At 64.2% G+C, this 16,734-nt stretch overlaps 2 protein-coding genes across 2 annotated transcripts; both read right to left on the bottom strand.

Moving 5' to 3' along the window:
* Window positions 1-5,195: 5,195 nt before the first annotated feature.
* On the bottom strand, window positions 5,196-6,999 carry MTFP1 (mitochondrial fission process 1). The gene is made up of 4 exons (XM_082066247.1): window positions 6,897-6,999; window positions 6,162-6,289; window positions 5,860-6,092; window positions 5,196-5,412 (listed from the first exon to the last, which is right to left on the bottom strand). The coding sequence occupies exons 1-4, from the start codon at window positions 6,946-6,948 to the stop codon at window positions 5,337-5,339; spliced, it is 489 nt and encodes a 162-aa protein (XP_081922373.1). The 5' UTR covers window positions 6,949-6,999; the 3' UTR covers window positions 5,196-5,336.
* Window positions 7,000-7,652: 653 nt separating this feature from the next.
* Window positions 7,653-12,329, bottom strand: SEC14L2 (SEC14 like lipid binding 2). The gene is made up of 12 exons (XM_082066232.1): window positions 12,220-12,329; window positions 10,827-10,902; window positions 10,700-10,743; window positions 10,452-10,511; window positions 10,173-10,361; window positions 9,746-9,841; window positions 9,438-9,498; window positions 9,281-9,364; window positions 8,992-9,098; window positions 8,771-8,910; window positions 8,502-8,671; window positions 7,653-8,144 (listed from the first exon to the last, which is right to left on the bottom strand). The coding sequence occupies exons 1-12, from the start codon at window positions 12,271-12,273 to the stop codon at window positions 7,993-7,995; spliced, it is 1,233 nt and encodes a 410-aa protein (XP_081922358.1). The 5' UTR covers window positions 12,274-12,329; the 3' UTR covers window positions 7,653-7,992.
* Window positions 12,330-16,734: the final 4,405 nt, after the last annotated feature.

Genomic DNA, 16,734 nt, shown 5'->3' with positions numbered 1-16,734 from the left:
CCACGCGGAGGGACCCCCGCCGGCCCCCCAGCCCGTGTTCTGCTCCCTTTGTAAAGACCAGAAATAAAAAAGCTGTTCTACTTTTGTAAGATAATGGTACATTGGGCAGTTTTTGACAGAAGGACAATCCAGCCGGTCTCATCCATCTGCTGCTTCTCCAGCATGGGTGCTCTGCTGGTCTCTGCTCCCCCTGGGGACGGATCCTGCCCTGTCTGGGGTTCCTGGCAGCCCATGGGGGTGGGGACCCCTGTGTCCTCCAGGAAGTGCCGAGGAACGACCCCCCAGGTGAGTGGGGCACCTGGGTCTGTCCCCACCGTCACTGGAGCCACCTGCGCTGCTGGTTGATGCCGTGAGGCCTCCGGGGTCTGCAGGTGCCGCCAGGAAGGTCTGCGAGTTTCACAGGGATATCAGACCCTCAGGACAGCTGTCATGGGTGACACAACTCACTCGTGTCACCAGGTCCCAGCTCCACTGCTGGCATGTGTATCCCATGGTCAGTGTGGCCTGGGATAGTACCAGGGTGGACGTGAACTCTAATGGCTGGTCCGGAGCCACCACTGGAGCCACCACAGTGCTGCCCATGGTCACCAGAACAGGCGCTGGGGACACAGCCCAGGCCTTGTCCCTGAGGCCCGCAGCTGTCTCCCATGCTATGCCGAGATCTTCTGCTGGGAGCAGTTGCCAAATCCCACCCTGGCTACCAGATTCATCTGCAGATGGGGGGATGGAAAACCCAAAGCAGGACCATAATGGGACTAATGGGGCACTGGGGACCAGCACTGTGTGATGGGACCATGGTCACACATGGGACCATGACTGAGTGGTGGCATCAGATCTGTCTGGTGGGACTAGGACCATGTGTAGGACTGGGGCAGGGACCATGATGGGACCAGGGTCATGTGGCTGTACCAGGACTGTGTGGTGGCACGAATATCATGAGATGGGACCAGGAGCATCTGTAGGACCAAGACCAAGTGATGAGACCAGACCATGTGGTGCAACTGGGACCAGGGCAAAGTGACCAGACCCCATGCAGGACCAAAACTACATAGTGGGACTGATGGGACAGGAAGTGATGATGAGACTGGGACAGCGTGTAGGACCAGCCCCACAGGTGGAACTGCAGAGAAAATCAAGCAAATCCCCAAGCCCAGTAGCTCCAGCTGGGGCCTGTTGGCTCCACCCTGGTCTTTAAGGGTCCCCAGGTGCTGGAGTTATTGCTGGCTGAGAATGGGGCTGCACTGGTGGGTGCTGGTGTGTGGGGCTGTGCTGGGGGTGGCAGGTGAGTGGGGCTGGGACCCCCTGGCTGCTCCCCTCGGTCTCCCCACCAGTTGTACTGGGGAGGGGGGTGGTGGCACCCATGTCTGGGTGTGGGAGGGTGGTGGGTGCCCTTTGGTTCTGCCTGGTGCTGGTTCCTGGTGTCCTCCTGGACTTGGTGATCCAGGTCCTCAAATCTTCCTGAAATGGCTCCTGTGCTCTGGGATGTGGGGCAGGGGGACTTCTCAAGAGCTTCCCGTGTCCCCCAGTCCCAGCAGGTCTGTGAGGACCTGGTTTGGGTGGGGGCCTGGAGCCACTGGTGGTTGCTGGCAATGGTCTCCCATCCCATGAGCAGCTCCTGGTCCCTCTCCAGCCCTGGCTGGGGAGCACTCCTGGGTGTGCCTGGGGCTGGGGACACTTAATCTTGCATTTTAAGGGGGTGTGGAGACCCTTGTGGAGCACTCCCCGCCTCCAGCACCCACCCCTGCAGTGGGCCCATGCCAGATCCTTATGAGGAGCGGCTGAGGAACCTGGGGGGTTCAGCTGGAGAACAGGAGCTGAGGGGAGACCTTCTGATCTCTGAACTGCCTGAAAGGAGCTTGGAGCCAGGGGGGTCGGGCTCTGCTCCCCAGGAACAAGCACCAGGAGCAGAGGAAACGGCCTCAAGTTGCGCCAGGGGAGGTTGAGGTTGGATGTGGGGAACAATTTCTTCCCCAAAGGGCTGTGGGGCATTGGAACAGGCTGCCCAGGGCAGTGCTGGAGTCACCAACCCTGGAGGGCTGGACAGACAGACATGAGGTTCTCAGGACATGGGGCAGTGCCAGGGGTGGGTTATGGTTGGACTCGATGATCTGAGGGTCTTTTCCAACCAAAATGATTCTGTGATTCTATCCTGGCCACCAAGACCAGGGGAGGTCCTGGCTGGGGTTGTGCAGCTCAATGTCCCCAAACCCCACTGAGCTCCTCAGTGCTCTCCCATCCTTGTGCTGTGTCCATCTGCCCCTCATGAGTCCTAAGGACATCTGAAGACCTGGATGTCCTCACTGAGACATGCTGTTCCATGCTCAGTCCCTCTGGCTAAACACTCCCCTTGCTGCAGGGACCACCAGGGCTCCAGCCGCCTTGCTGTCTTCTGGTCACACAGTGGTGGCCTCAGTGGTGTCCTCGGGCCTGGGGACAAGGGCAGTGTCCCCAGGGTTTGCTGCTGGAGGGGCTCATGCTCACCCCTGCTCTGAGGAGCCCGGCATGAACTTCACCTTGAGGCTCCTGGATGGTGAGTGCTCTGGGTCTTGGGTTGGGCACCAGCTTTGGGGGATGAGACCACAGGATGGGTCCAGCCAAAGTCCCTGGGCTTGAGCAGCAGCACCCAGTGCCTTCTCCTGTGTGGCCTCAGCCCTAGGACCCACCAGGTGGTCACTGCTTGACTCCATGAGTTGGAGTCGATGATCCTGAGGGTCTTTTCCAACCAAAATGATTCTACGATCTTTTTGGGGTCAGCTGCCTCTGTCAGCCCGATGGGTGACATGCCCCCTCTCGGCTCCATGGTGGGGGGACCAGGGAGGTGCTGTAGCTCTGGAGAGCAGGTGGGGACACCAGGCTGGGGTGACAAAGCCAGGACAGCTCTGGGCTTCCAGGGATGGGGGATGGGCTCTGAAGTGGGGGAGCTGCAGGTGGGCGCTCACCTTGCAGGGGCAGAGGCAAAGACACCCACGGGTGCTGGTCTGGGATGCGTTTGATGTCCCTGTCTGTGGTGGGACGGGCTTGGGGGTGTCACACTGAGCCCACCCTCCCTTCTCCTTTAGGGGACATGGAGCAGCCGCTGGTGCTCAGCCCTGGCTCTGCCATCCGCCTGGAGGCCAGGGTGGACTCTGGCGCTGGCACCTCGCTGAAGGTCTGGCTGGAGCAGTGCTACGGGACACACGCGGGGCGGCCGGGACGCTCCAGGAGAGTCTTCATGGTGGTCAACAGCCACGGGTCCGTGCCTGGGGGGCGGGAGGTGGAGAACCCTGCTCTGGGCACCCTGAGGTCCTGCGGGATGTCCCGAAGGGGAGGGATAACCATGCCCTGGAGACAGCCTGGCCATGTTCCCGTGTCACTGTCCTGCTCCAGGTGCCTGCACGGGCAGAATCTGGGAAACGTGTCTGTCCAGCACCGGAGAGGGGGGTCTGTCCTGCAGCTCACCATCGCAGCCCCCGCGCTGGAGGAGGAGCTGGAGAAGGAGGAGGTGAGGTTGTGCTGATGTCCTCTTTGGTGGGATGGGTGACCTGGGCTCCCAACACGCTGTCCCCGTTGGGGCATCCTGCTCCCCACCGGGGTGGTGCGACCTACAGGGGTGGGTGGGAGCAGAGCGGGGTCCCCAAGAAGGACGTGCTGGTGACATGGGGCTGGTGTCTCGGCAGGTCTACGTGCACTGTCTGCTGACGGCATGGGGCCCTGGCCGGGGACACAGTGACAGGTCCTGCTTCTACAGCCAAGCCACGGCCAGGTGAGCTCAGCCCTGGCATGGGCACCCCGATCCCAGCACCCATGGGTGCTGTGGGACCAGTCACTGGGCAAGGGGACCCACCTGGGGCACCAAGCCACCCCACCGTGGTCTGGACACCACTTCTCCTGTGGCAGTGAGGTGACAACACCAGAGGTCCCAGCTCCCTCCAGGTGCAGATGAATTAGGGACGTGCTTGGTGTCCCCTGGGGGACATCTCTGGGGTGGCTGGGACCTGCCGGGCTGGAGGGACTTGCTGGCATGGCACCATGTGGGTCTTGAGGTGGAGGTTGGGGACCTTCAGACCCCTCCCCATCAGCTCTGTCCTCTCCTCCCAGCTGGCACAACGCAGAGGACCCTTCCTGGAGTGCCCTGTGCCACTGCTGTGACACCGGCTGTCCCCCTGCTGACACCCTCCTTGGAGAGCCGCCAGGTACTGGGGCTGGGCTGTGGTGGCCCTGCAGGGTTTTGGGGTCTCATTGGGGTCCCGGGGCAGGGACAGGCCATGTTCTCCTGCAGCCTTCCCAGGAGAGGGGACACTCCACCAGGAGACGGTTGGGCCATTGCTGGTGCAGAAGGAGAAGGTGCCGTGGTACGAAGGTGAGTGGACAACCCCACCCACCACCCCAGGTGCCAAAGCCACCCCTGAACCCCGTTTTGGTGTTTTTTGGCGTCCCCAGGGCCGTGCCGCACAGTGAAGAGGTTCCTGCTGGCCGGGCTGGCCCTGCTGGGCAGTGCCCTGGTGGCAGCCACGCTGGTGGGCGCGCTGCTGGCGCTGGCCGTGGCCACCTGGCGCGCGGGCAGACGGCGCGGGCGGCGGCGGGCGAGGCGACAGTGTCCCTTCCAGGCCGAGCTGCAGAGCGTGGTGCGGGCCCTGGTCCCCAGGGAGCTGGAGAAAGGGGCAGAGGTGGGACCAGACCGCGGCAGCCCAGCACAGGGCTCGGCATGAGCCCGTGACCCCCTCCTCCCCAATAAATGTGGTTTTCTTTTCTCTAAAGATTCTCAGGGTGGTACCATGTGGGTGTGATCGTGGGCTGGGGACACGCCACCACACCTGAAAGCAACATCTCCTGGTGGCACCTTCTAGGGGTACCTCCTGGTACCAGATGTCACCAGCTGTGGCTTCCAGATGTGGTGATGTGTTTCCCAGCCCCTGGTCCTGGAGGCTCCTGGCTGGGGGATGTGGGTCTCTAGAGACACCGCTGAAGGTCCTGGCCATGGTGGCAGCTCCTTGGGGACAGGCCCAGGGATGTGCCATGGGGCTGTGGAGGGATGGAGGGGTTCCACCTGGGACCTGGGGGGGGCTGGTGGGGTGATTGGGGCTGCTCATCCCAGGGTGGAGATGCCCATAGGGTGCAGAGCCTGGGGGCTGACACCCAGTTGGATCGACAGGTCACCTCAGCAGGGGACAGGGCAGTGGGTCCCCACCGGCTCCAGCAACACCCAGCACACAGGGTCAAGCTTGAAATGGTTTATTGGGACCAGCCATGTGGCTGGGTGGCCACTCTGGGGCCGTCACCTGAGTGAGGGGTCACAGTAGATGGGTCACAGCACCCTGAAGTCAGCAGCGTGCCTCAGTTTCCCCACAACGGGGAGCTCAGTGTGGGGCCGGGGGCTCTCCCGGTGCCCCATAGAGCTTGCGGAGGCTGGAGTCCATCAGGAAATCCACGGTTCTGGGAAAGGATGGAGGTCCCGGGGTATGGTTAATTGGTCATGACAGGGAGGGGGGGCTGGAGCTGTCCCCAATCCCCCTGGGACCCTGTCCCTAATGTCACCGAGGCCCCAGCCCTCCCAAAACCAGGCTTAGCACAGCCTCACCTCGCTAATCCCAGCTCAGCACCAGCTCCTGCTAATTCCATCCCTGCGGGGCCATGTCCTGGCCAGACCTCGGCAAAGCCCCTCTGGGGCGAGGAACCCCCAGCCCCTGGGTCACCCCGTGTCCCTCTGTATCCCACCCCTGCCCCTGGGTCACCCCATGTCCCTCCATGTCCCCCTGCCCCTGGGTCACCCTGTGCTTCCCCCACCCAGTCCCAAGCCCATGGGAGCAGTTCCCCTGGGAGGAGCAGCACTGCAGCCCGGGACGCAGGGATGGGGTGGTGGTCCCCGTGTGTCCCCCGTACCTGTCGATGGGGGTGATGATGAAGGGGATGGCGGCCAGCCCCAGGGCCGTGGTGGTCCAGCGGCGCAGGGGCAGCGGCCAGCGGGTGAGGGTGCCCAGCAGGGCCAGCGAGGCGGCACACAGGCGGTTGATGGTGAAGCCGGGGATGGCCACCGAGGCCAGGCCCTGCCACACGAAGGTGTCCACCACAGCCACCCCCACCTGCGTGGCCCGTGCGGGGTCCTGTGCGTGGGCCTGAGGGGACAGGGGGGTTAGTGGGGGGCGGGGGGAGCGACTGGAGGGCGGGGAGGGGTTGACACTCACGGTGGCAGCTTTGCGGCCCTTGTCGATGGCGTCGGCGGTCACGTAGGCGGTGGCCACGCCGTAGCTGGCCCACACCACCGACACCGGCACCAGCGGGCGGAACGACTCGCCCACCTCGTTGGCGTAACCTGGAGGTCAGGGGGGTCAGTGGGAATGGAGACTGGCTGTGTCCCCATGTCACACCCCGGGGTGTCCCCGTGTTCCCCCCAGCATGTCCCCATGGCACTGGGGATGGACCCTGCGCGGGGGGTTCGGAGCAGCCCGGTCACCTTGGACCCCGCTGCCCCTGGGGACAGCTGGGCTGCTGGGGACAGTGCCTGGTGCTGGTGCCCAGCGCCAGCGTGCGGTGCTGGTGCTGTGCCTGGTGTGCGGTGCTGATCCCTGGGACGTGGTGCTGGTGCCCGGTATTGGTACTGTCAGCCAGCACAGTGTGTGGTACCAATGCCTGGTGTGCGGTGCTGGTACCCAGAACCGGTACCCGGTGTCGGCGCTGGGCATCAACACCCCATACCCGGTGCAGAGCCCGAGGACAAGTGTCAGCACCTTGTGCGTGGTGCCGGTACCCGGTGCGGTGTGAGTGCCCGGTACCCGACGCAGAGCACAGTGTCAGTGTCTGGTAACGGGTGTCAGTGCCCGGTGTCAGTCTCCGGTGCCCGGTACCCGACGCAGTGCCCGGTATGCGGTGCGGTACCCGGTGTCGGTTACCCAGAGCCAGTGCCCGGTGCCGCTGCTCACCCAGGTACCGGACCCACGTGTCCCGGTAGAGGTCGGGCTCCTCCGCCCCCATGGTGCGCGCTCCCGCCGCCGCCGCACGAGCCCGCCCCGCCCCCGAGCGTGCGTCACCAAACCCCGCCCCGCGCAGGGCGGAAACCGGCGGGCGCGGCCTCTGCCCGGCTGAAAGATGGCGGCGGGGAAGGGGGCGGGGCCTGGGTGCACACGCGACCCGAGGCCGCTGGCGAGGCGCTGTGTCATCCGTGGTCACGTGGGCGGGGTGTGGGGCAGGGCTGGTTATGGGGCTGGTTATGGGGCTGGGGGGCAGCAGGGGCTGGGTATGGGGATGAGGGGGAGCAGGGGCTGGGTATGGGGCTGGGGGGCAGCAGGGGCTGGGTATGGGGATGAGGGGGAGCAGGGGCTGGGTATGGGGCTGGGGGGCAGCAGGGGCTGGGTATGGGGATGAGGGGGAGCAGGGGCTGGGTATGGGGCTGGGGGGCAGCAGGGGCTGGGTATGTGGCTCGGTATGGGGATGAGGGGGAGCAGGGGCTGGGTATGGGGCTGGGGGGCAGCAGGGGCTGGTAGTGGGGCTGGGGGCAGCAGGGGCTGAGTATGAGGCTGATGGTGGACAGCAGGGCCAGTTATGGGACTGGCGGTGAATTGGAAGGGGGCAGCAGGGGCTGGTCATGGGGCTGGGGGGGGACAGCAGGACTCGTTATGGGGCTGGAGGGAGCAGCAGGTCTGTTTATGGGGCGGCTAAGGGGCTGGGGGGCAGCAGGGCCGGTTATGGAGCTGGAGGGGGCAGCAGGGCTGGTTATGGCACCTGCTGACCCACAGGGGCTGGTTATGTGTCTGGGGAACAAAAACCGGAGGCGACCCAGCACGGTCTATCCCTTTACTCCCCCCGCCCCACGCAGCAGCGGGGGACACGGGACCCACATATAAGGCACAGAGAGGGGGGACCCCGGGCACTCCAGCCCCTCCGGCCCCACTCAGTCCCCCCTTGGTCCATGAACTCGGGGGGCTCAGCCCCTTCTCTATCCTCCCAGCCATCCTGGGGGCACAAGCAGCCGCCTGCCCAGCTGTGGGGTCCCCTGCGGGCCGGGGGCCGGGGCCGTGGTTAGGGGCTGTGGCTCACGGCCACCTCGCCCAGCTTGTCCCCCAGCTGCTGGATCTGCTGAGCGGAGGAGGCGTCGGGCAGCAGCACCTGCACGCTGTAGCTCACCCGCTTGGCGTGCAGGTAACTGTAGGTGTTGTCGAAGCGCAGGACGTCTGCGGGAATCAGAATCGCACAACAGTTTGTGTTGAAGGGCCCTTCCCAGCTCCCCCAGTGCCCCCCCTGCCATGACAGGGACATCTGCACCAGCTCAGGTTGCTCAGAGCCCCGTCCAGCCTGGCCTGGGATGTCTCCAGGGATGGTTCAGCCACCACCTCTCTGGCCAACCTGGGCAAGGCTCTCACCACCCTCAGGGCAACAATTTCTTCCTCATGTCCAGCCTGAATCTCCCTCCTTTAGTTTAAAACCATCACCCCTTGTCCTGTCACAACAGGCCCTGCTCAAACGTCTGTCCCCATCAAGAAGATGGTGTCAGGGACATGGGGAGCCCCTGCGGAAGGGGGTGCACTCACAGATGCCGGGGGTGGAGCAGGTGAGGGACCCGTCCTCGGGCACCATGTGTGCGTTGTAGCGCTGGTTGGGGAACACCTCGGTCATCTCGCCCGCCCGCTGCCGCTCCCCCACCTTGGTCTTCAGGTACACCCCGAAACCCACGTCGGCCCCCTCTGACCTGAACTGCCATCTGTGCCGGGAAAAGAGCCAGCAGGGTCCTGTGTAGGGGCTGGGGACACCTGCCGGTGTTGTCCCCTGTCCCCCCCATGGCATGGAGCCCCCTCCTCACCGGAGGACGCAGCCGGGGAAGAGGATCTCGTACTCGAGCTGGTGGGACGAGCCGCGGTTGACCACCACCGTGTGCTCGTACTGCTGCGACAGCTGGTCCCGCACGTAGTAGTGCTGGGGCACGTCCCCCCCGTAGTTGATCTGGAAGGGGACGGAGATGGACGTGGGCAGGGGGGGAAGCACCCGTGCAGCCCCGAGGAACCCAGCAGGGGGTTCTCCTACCTTGCTGGAGCACTTGGGGTCCCCGTCCGGGTCCGTCAGGGTGCCCCCGTACTCCACCGGGATCTGCGCGGGGTCAATGTGCTGCTGCAGGACCTCCTTCCAGTTGGCTGGGGGGGTGAGGACAGCAGGGTTCAGGGGGGCTGGGACACCTGCGGGGACCCCCGGCCCAGCCAGGGACCCCCCCCAGGGCTGAGGTCTCATCCTTGGGTGGGACAACAGAGGGGGACGTGACAGCCCATTTCCACCGCACCCCCCAGCCAGGGCCACCCGGGGAGGGGTCAGGACTCACATCCCAGCACCACGACCTTCTTGCGGGTGTCCTCGCTCAGGAGGGGCTTGACCAGGTTGTAGGCCACGGGGAAGATCTTGGGGGCTGGGGGGGGACAGGGGTGTTAAGGTGGGATCAGTACCCGGGGCGGGGAGCAGGACCCCGGGGCTGAACTCACCCTTGATGATAAACAGGCGCTTGAGGGACTCGGGGTAATTCTCCTCGAACATGGACAGGATCTGCAGGATGGGGACAGCTTCACGTCACCCTCCCGTCCCACACACCAACCACAGTATGGGGGGAGCACGGCAGGACACAGGCTGAGACCCCCACCCCCAAAGTGCTGCGGGGGGTGCGGGCCGCTGGCAGGGACCTGCTCTTGCATCATCCCTCAGGGCCACGCGTCAGTCCAAATCCCTGTGTCACCGTGTGACCGCAGCAGCCCGGGGACAGGCACGTCCCGTCCGGGGAAGCGGGGCAGCTCACCTCCCCGTAGGTGTCTATGGCTGGTTTCCAGAGGTGCTTCAGGCCCAGGCCCTCGCAGTCATACACCATCAGCACCGTCTCGATCTTCTTCCCCAGCTGGGATGGGAGGACGGGGGGGCTCAGGTGGCACCTGTCCCCTGCAGGGACCCCAGGAGGAGGGGCTCCCAGCCAGCCCCAGGGATGGGCCGGTCCCCAGCAGGCTGATCCCCCCAGCCAGAGCCTTGTTGGTGTAGGGAGAAGGGACATTGCAACTGGTGTGGGGCTGGGACAGGGACACGGGCTGGGGACAGCAGGGACGCGGGCTGGGGGGTGGAATGGCCATTGGGTGGTGGGCATGGAGCAGACGTGGGGCTGGCAGGGCCAGGGGCCGGGGGGCCGATGGGGAGGTGGGCTGGGGGCAGGCAGGGCACGGGCAGCAGGCACCCACCTTCTGGCTCTGGCGCTCGCACTCGCGCCGCAGCATCTCGCAGTCGCGGAACTTGTTCTTGAGCAGGTCCTGCTTGGAGGCGGAGAACAGCAGCCCCTTGGCGTCCAGCGGCCCCACGATGTCGTACCAGATGGGGCTGCCCTCCCGGTCGTAGCCGCACATCCCCCCCGCCATGTACTTCCTGATCACCTGCGGGAGCGTGGGGGGTCAGGGGGACCACAGACCCCCGGGGAGGACGGTCCCCTCCAGGGACACCCATCCCGGGGCAGGATCACCCACCTCGGGGGCCTCCCAGGCGATGATGTTGTCGGCATCCATGTGCTTCCGCACCTCGAGATGCTGCGGGGGGGCACAGCAAGCCGGCGTGAGGGGATTTGGGGACCCCCCAATCCCACGGGATGGGGTGCACCCCAGGGGCAGGTCATCAGGAGAGAGAAGGAGTGGTCGCCCACGGCACATTGTCCTATCTCCAGGTGACAACTGGGAGCTTAGGGGGTTCCCCCAAAAAGCAGGGGCCCCCCTCTCACCTTGCGGAGCATCGCCTCTGCCTTGGGCAGGTCGAAGCAGCGCGCTGCAAGAGAGCGGAGAGCTCAGCGCTGCCACTGTCACCAACTCCGCAGCCCCCCCTCCATGTGACCCCCACCCCGGGGTTACCTCGGAGCCATTTCAGGAGGAAATAGTCGTCCTGGGCGGGCAGGGAGGGCAGCACGTCCTGCAGGTTCTCCCGAAACTGAGAAGCGGGACCGTCAGCAGGGGGGTCCCTGCTCACGCCCCCGTGGAGCAGAATCCCCCGGGCTGGAGATTTGTCCCCTGCTGCCCCCTCCCCTAAAAAACCGTCCCAGCCAGGACTTTTTTGCAGGAGACAAGGGACACGCGTCACCCGTCGCCGGCACCCGTGGAGCAGGCACAGCAGTGACACGCAGCCAGTGTCTGCTCTCCCCCTGGCAGGGGACTGTCCCCAAGCCGGCCACCAAGCCCTGGCTGTCCCCAAGCCAGCTGCCTTGCACAAGGGCATGAGTGGGGCTGTCACCCACCCAGCTCCCCGCAGGGAGGGTCCTGCCAGCCACCCTCGCCCTGCAGGGACCAGGGGACCAGTTCCCCCTCTGCCATCACCAGTGGCACCCTCTGGATGCAGCCGGTCATCAGGCGGCCACCACGTGTCCCCTTGCTCCAGTGACACCCCAGCGAGTCACAGCCCGGCCATCCCGGCACAGGCAGGAGGGTGTCAGGGTGCAGAACCGGGGGGATTTGGGGGTCCCAGGGCACCCATGGCACATGGCCCACTCGCCCCGGCCGGGCTGCGGCCCAAATCTCTGTACCAGTCTGGGACCTCCCCTTAATGAGGCTGATTAGATTATCTCCCACTGAATTTAGGTGTAATTAAACCCGGGATTAGCTTCTTCACCCTGAGAAAAACAAGGTGCTGGCAGACGGGTTTCACAGCTCGCCGTTCCTGCCCAGCCGTTGCCACCTTGGCACCGGGAGGTTTTGGCTCCTGCCCCCCGGCCCCCGGAGCCGCGGGTTCATTGCCCGTGCCTGGAGTTTGGTTTGGGATGGAAAAGCAATGATAAGATAAAGTCGCCAGCGTTGCCCTTTCAGCTGGGTGGAATAAACCAGGATAAAGTCTGGCAGCCCGGCGAGGTGCCCAGGGAGGCGTCGGGGATGGCACTGGGTGGCATGGGTGGCATGGCCACCGCGGTGCGTGACCGCTGGCTCAGCCGGACACCCCGGGCCCCGCAGACCCTGCGGTGGGACAGGAGGGTCCCCGGCCACCAGTGGGACAGATGGGAGAGGGCTGTGCCCGGTCCCGCAGATCCTCCGGTGGGACAGTCCATCAGGTGACACCCCCGGGACCCACCCGGGACGGCGGCAGCACCCCGGGGGGCTCAGCCCGCGGGCTGGGGCTCCGGGGGTGGGTGCTGGAGGCAGCGGGAGCAGCCGGGGCCGGCGCCGGGAGGGGATGCCCATCGCCGCGGATGCCGGAGCGCAGCGGGGCGGCCCCGGCAGCCCGGCCCCGCTCCCCCCCGGCATCCCCGCTCCGCCTCACCTGGGCCAGCGCCTCCGCCTGCCGCGGGCTGAGCTCCCCGACGCGGCCGCTCATGGTGCCCGGGCCCGGCGGGGGGACGCGCCGCCTCTGAGGCGGCCGAGGCGGCCGCAGGTTGCGGAGGCCCCGGAGCGCCTCCCCCGCCCCGCCCCGCCCGCCGGCCCGGCCCCTGCCCGGCCTTGGCCCCCGCCCGCCGCCCCCCGGCCGGCCGGGCAGCGCCCCGGGCAGCGCGGGGGCGTGTGGCGGGAACTGGGGACAAAGCGGGTGTCGGGGGGTATAAGGGGTACGGGGGCTATACGGGCTGTTGGGGGTCTGCGGGCTACAGGAATATTGGGCAGTATAAGGGGTACTGGGGGGCATGAGGGGTATGGGGGCTATAGGGGGTATTGGAGGGGTATAAGGGGTATGGGGCCTATTAGTGGGTGTTGGGACGGTATAGGGGGTCTGGAGGCTATACGGGGTATTGGGGAGTTATTGGGGGTCTGCGGGCTACAGGAGTATTGGGGAGTATAAGGGGTATTAGGGGCCATAAGGGGTATGGGGGCTATAGGGGGTGTTGGGACGGTATAGGGGGTCTGGGGGCTATACGGGCTATTGGGGGGTATTGGGGGTCTGCGGGCTACAGGAATATTGGGCAGTATAAGGGGTATTGGGGGGCATGAGGGGTATGGGGGCTATAGGGGGTATTGGAGGGGTATAAGGGGTATGGGGCCTATTAGGGCGTGTTGGGACGGTATAGGTGGTCTGGGGGCTATACGGGGTATTGGGGGGGTATTGGGGCTCTGCGGGCTACAGGAGTATTGGGGAGTATAAGGGGTATTAGGGGCCATAAGGGGTATGGGGGCTATAGGAGGTGTTGGGACAGTATAGGGATTCTGGGGGCTATGAGGGTATTGGGGGGGTATAGGCGATATGGAGACTATAGGGGGTATTGGAGGGTACAGGAGTTATGGGGGCTATAGGGGATATTGGGGGGTATAGGGGATATGGGGGCTATAGGGGGTACTGGGGGGGTATAAGGGGTATGGGGGTTATAGGGCGTGTTGGGAGGGTATAGGGATTCTGGGGGCTATGGGGGTATTGGGGGGGTATAGGCGATATGGGGACTATAGGGTGTATTGGGGGGTACAGGAGTTATGGGGACTATAGGGGATATTGGGGGGTATAGGGGATATGGGCACTATAGGGGGTATTGGAGGGGTATAAGGGGTATGGGGGCTATAGGGCGTGTTGGGACGGTATAGGGGGTCTGGGGGCTATGAGGATATTGGGGAGGTATAGGGGATATGGGGACTATGGGGGGTATGGGGGGTACAGGAGTTATGGGGGCTATAGGGGATATTGGGGGGTATAGGGGATATGGGAGCTATAGTGGGTACTGGAGGGGTATAAGGGATATGGGAACTATAGGGAGTATTGGGGGGGTACAGGAGTTATGGGGGCTATAGGGAATATTGGGGAGGTATAAGGGATATGGGGGCTGTAGGGGATATTGGGGAGATATGTGGACTATAGGGGATATTGGTGGGGTATAGGAAGTATGGGTGCCACAGGGGATAGTGGGGAGGTATAAGGGGTGTGTGGGCTATAGGGGATATTGGGGGAGTATAACGTTTTTTGAGCTATAGGGGGTATGTGCGCTATAGGGCTATGGGGGCTTTGTGGGCTATAAGGGGTGGTGGAATATGGGGGCATGGGGTGACTTGGAGGGCTTAGGGAGTACGGGGGCTATAGGTGGTATGGGGACTATAGATGGTCTTGGGAGGGTGTGGGGGGTGTGGGGCTATGGAAGGTGTAGGGGGTATGGGGGGTCTGGGGAGTATAGGGGGTATTGAGGATGTATACGGAGCATGGGGGCATAGGAGGCATAGTGGCAGAGGAGGGTTATTGAGGGTATGGGGGTTATGTGTGATATAGTCGGTAAGGGGGCTTGGGGGGCACAGGGGTTGTTGGGGTGATATAGGGGCTATGGGGAACAGGGGGGTTATAGGGCTTACAGGGAGGCAGAGGGAGTATGGGAGGACATAGGGAGCATGGGGGGTATGGGAAGTATATGGTATAGGGGGTATGGGGGCACAGCAGGACTGGGGGGCATAGGGGGTATTGAAGTGGTATAGGGGGCATGGGGAGGAGTGGGTTATGGGGCATATAGGGAGGGACAAGGGGTATGGAGAATATAGGGGGAATGGGGTACAAGTGGGATATGGGTCATGGGGAGCATGGGGGGACCCGGGTATGAGTGGGACATGGGACAGAAGTGGGAAATGGTGATGTGTGGGCAGGTGGCAGGGACAAGGGACAAATGGGGACAAGGACAGGGAGCGGAGGTGGGAGCAGGGACAGGGGGCAAGGGGCAGGGGACAAGGGGCAGGGGTGAGGACAGGGACTGGAGGCGGGGACAGTGTGACAGCTCAGGCCCCGGAGGCTGGGAGAGAGGGACAAGGGACTGGGGACAGGGCAGAGGCACCAGGGACACTGGGCTCAGCCTCCCACTGCCTGTTCACACAGTAGGGGTGTCCCTGGGGGGACCCCAGCTGGGGAGGGCCCAGCACCCACAGACCTGCTCTGGTTGGGGTCCCCAGCAGGGGAAGGTTCCCCACTGTCCCCTACGAGGGCTGTGTATGTCCCATGGGGCTGTGGGTGACACAGGGAGCTGTGCATGTCACATGGAGCCACCTGTGTCCCATGGACCCATGAGTGTCCCATGGAACCATGGATGTGCCACAGAGCCACCTATGTCCCACGGAGTCAAATGTGTCCCACGGAGTCAAATGTGTGCCATGGAGCCATGAATGTCCCATGGAGTCATATGTGTCCTACAGAGCCACCTGAGTTCCATGGAGCCATGGATGTTCCATGGATGTCCTATGATACCACCTGTGGACCATGGAGCCATGGATACCCCCATGGGGACATCTGTGTCACATGGCCCTATGGATGTCCCATGTGTCTCTATGCACATGTCCCATGGATCCATCCGTACCCCACAGACCCGGGGTGTCCCACAGAGCCATTCTCGTCCCGCGTGTGCCCCATGATGCCGATCCCACAGATGTGTCCCTGCTGTGGGGCAGCGCTCCCGGCAGTCGCCCCCCAAGCTCCCATTTTTGGCTCCTCCCCCAAAGCTGTGCAGGATGCCCCATCGGTGGCCACATCTGGGCTGTCCCCAGTGCTGGCCTGGCTGCCAGGCTGTTGGTGATCGCACAGCCAGACCCACGGCAACCGGGATGTTTTGCCACGCGGTTAAACCGGCTCCAGGTGCCAGCCATGGGTGGAGGGGCCCTGCCCACCCTGCCATTAAACCCCCACAGTTGCAACACGGCTGGGGACACGGGGGACACTGTGGACACGCCCAGACCTGTCCTGCGGTCATCTGGCAGCCGTGGGAGCCGAGATGTCACCGTGCGAGTCCCCGTCCCCCGCGTGGCCCCTGCCAAAAGCAGGTCAGCGCCAGGGCCCGTGCGGCAGCTAATCCCCCCGGCAAATCCCCCCCGGCACATATGCTGGGCACACGTGGCCGCAAGGGGGCTGGGGTGGTGACACCGGCGGTGCTGTGTGGCACCCGCCAGGACAGGACAGTTGGGACGTGTTGGGTGTGGGGGGGTCAGCTGGATTTTGGGTGGTCAGATGTCAGGGGGCGCCTGTGTCGCCCATGCGTATGCTGTGGTCGTGAATGGGGGTGCCTGTGACTGCTGGGCCCTGCGTGTCCCCATGTCCCCATACCCATGGCTCTGTCCCTGTGTTCACACTTGTCCCTATCTCTCTCTGGTATCCCCGAGTGCCCCTGTGTCCCTGGGGAAGGGGGCTGTGGGGACACACACCCTGTCCCTGTCCTTGTCCTGGTCTCAGTCCCTGTCCTGATCCCAGTCTCTGCTTTTGTCCCTGTCCCCATGCCCATCCTGGTCCCACCCCTTTTGTTTGTCCCCATTCCTCTCCCTGTCCCCATCCCCATCCCCATCCCCATTCCCATCCCACTCCCTCTCCCTGTTCCCATTTCTGTTCCCATCCCGCACCCACTCCGTGTCCCCATTCCTGTTCCCATCCCTCTCCCTGTCCCAGTCCTAGTCCCCATTCCTGCCCCTGTCCCCATCCCACTCCCAGCCCTTGTCCTTGACCCCATCCCACTCCCTGTTCCTATCCCCATCACCATCCCGTTCCCTGTTCCCATCCCTGTCCCCATCCTGCTCCCAGCCCTTGTTCCTGTCCCCATCCCGGTCCTTGTCCCTAACACTGTTTCCATCTCCATCCCTGTCCCCGCTCTCTGTCATTGTCCCTGTCCTTGTTCTGGTTCCCATTCCTGTCCCCGTCCTCACGCCCTCCCCATCCCTGTCCCTATCCCCATCCTGGTCCCCAGCCCTGTCCGTGTCCTGGTCTCTGTCCTTATCCCCATTCCGGTCCCTGGCCCTCGTCCCTGATACTGTCCCCATCCCCATCCCCGTCCCTGTCCTAGTCCCTGTCCCCATTCCGGTCCTGGCCCTTGTCCCTGACGCTGTCCCTATCCCCATCCAGCTCCCCATC

The sequence above is a fragment of the Streptopelia decaocto genome (assembly GCF_964273445.1).
Source record: "Streptopelia decaocto genome assembly, chromosome: 15".
Taxonomy (NCBI): domain Eukaryota; kingdom Metazoa; phylum Chordata; class Aves; order Columbiformes; family Columbidae; genus Streptopelia; species Streptopelia decaocto.
This window is presented reverse-complemented; position numbering and strand designations above follow the sequence as displayed.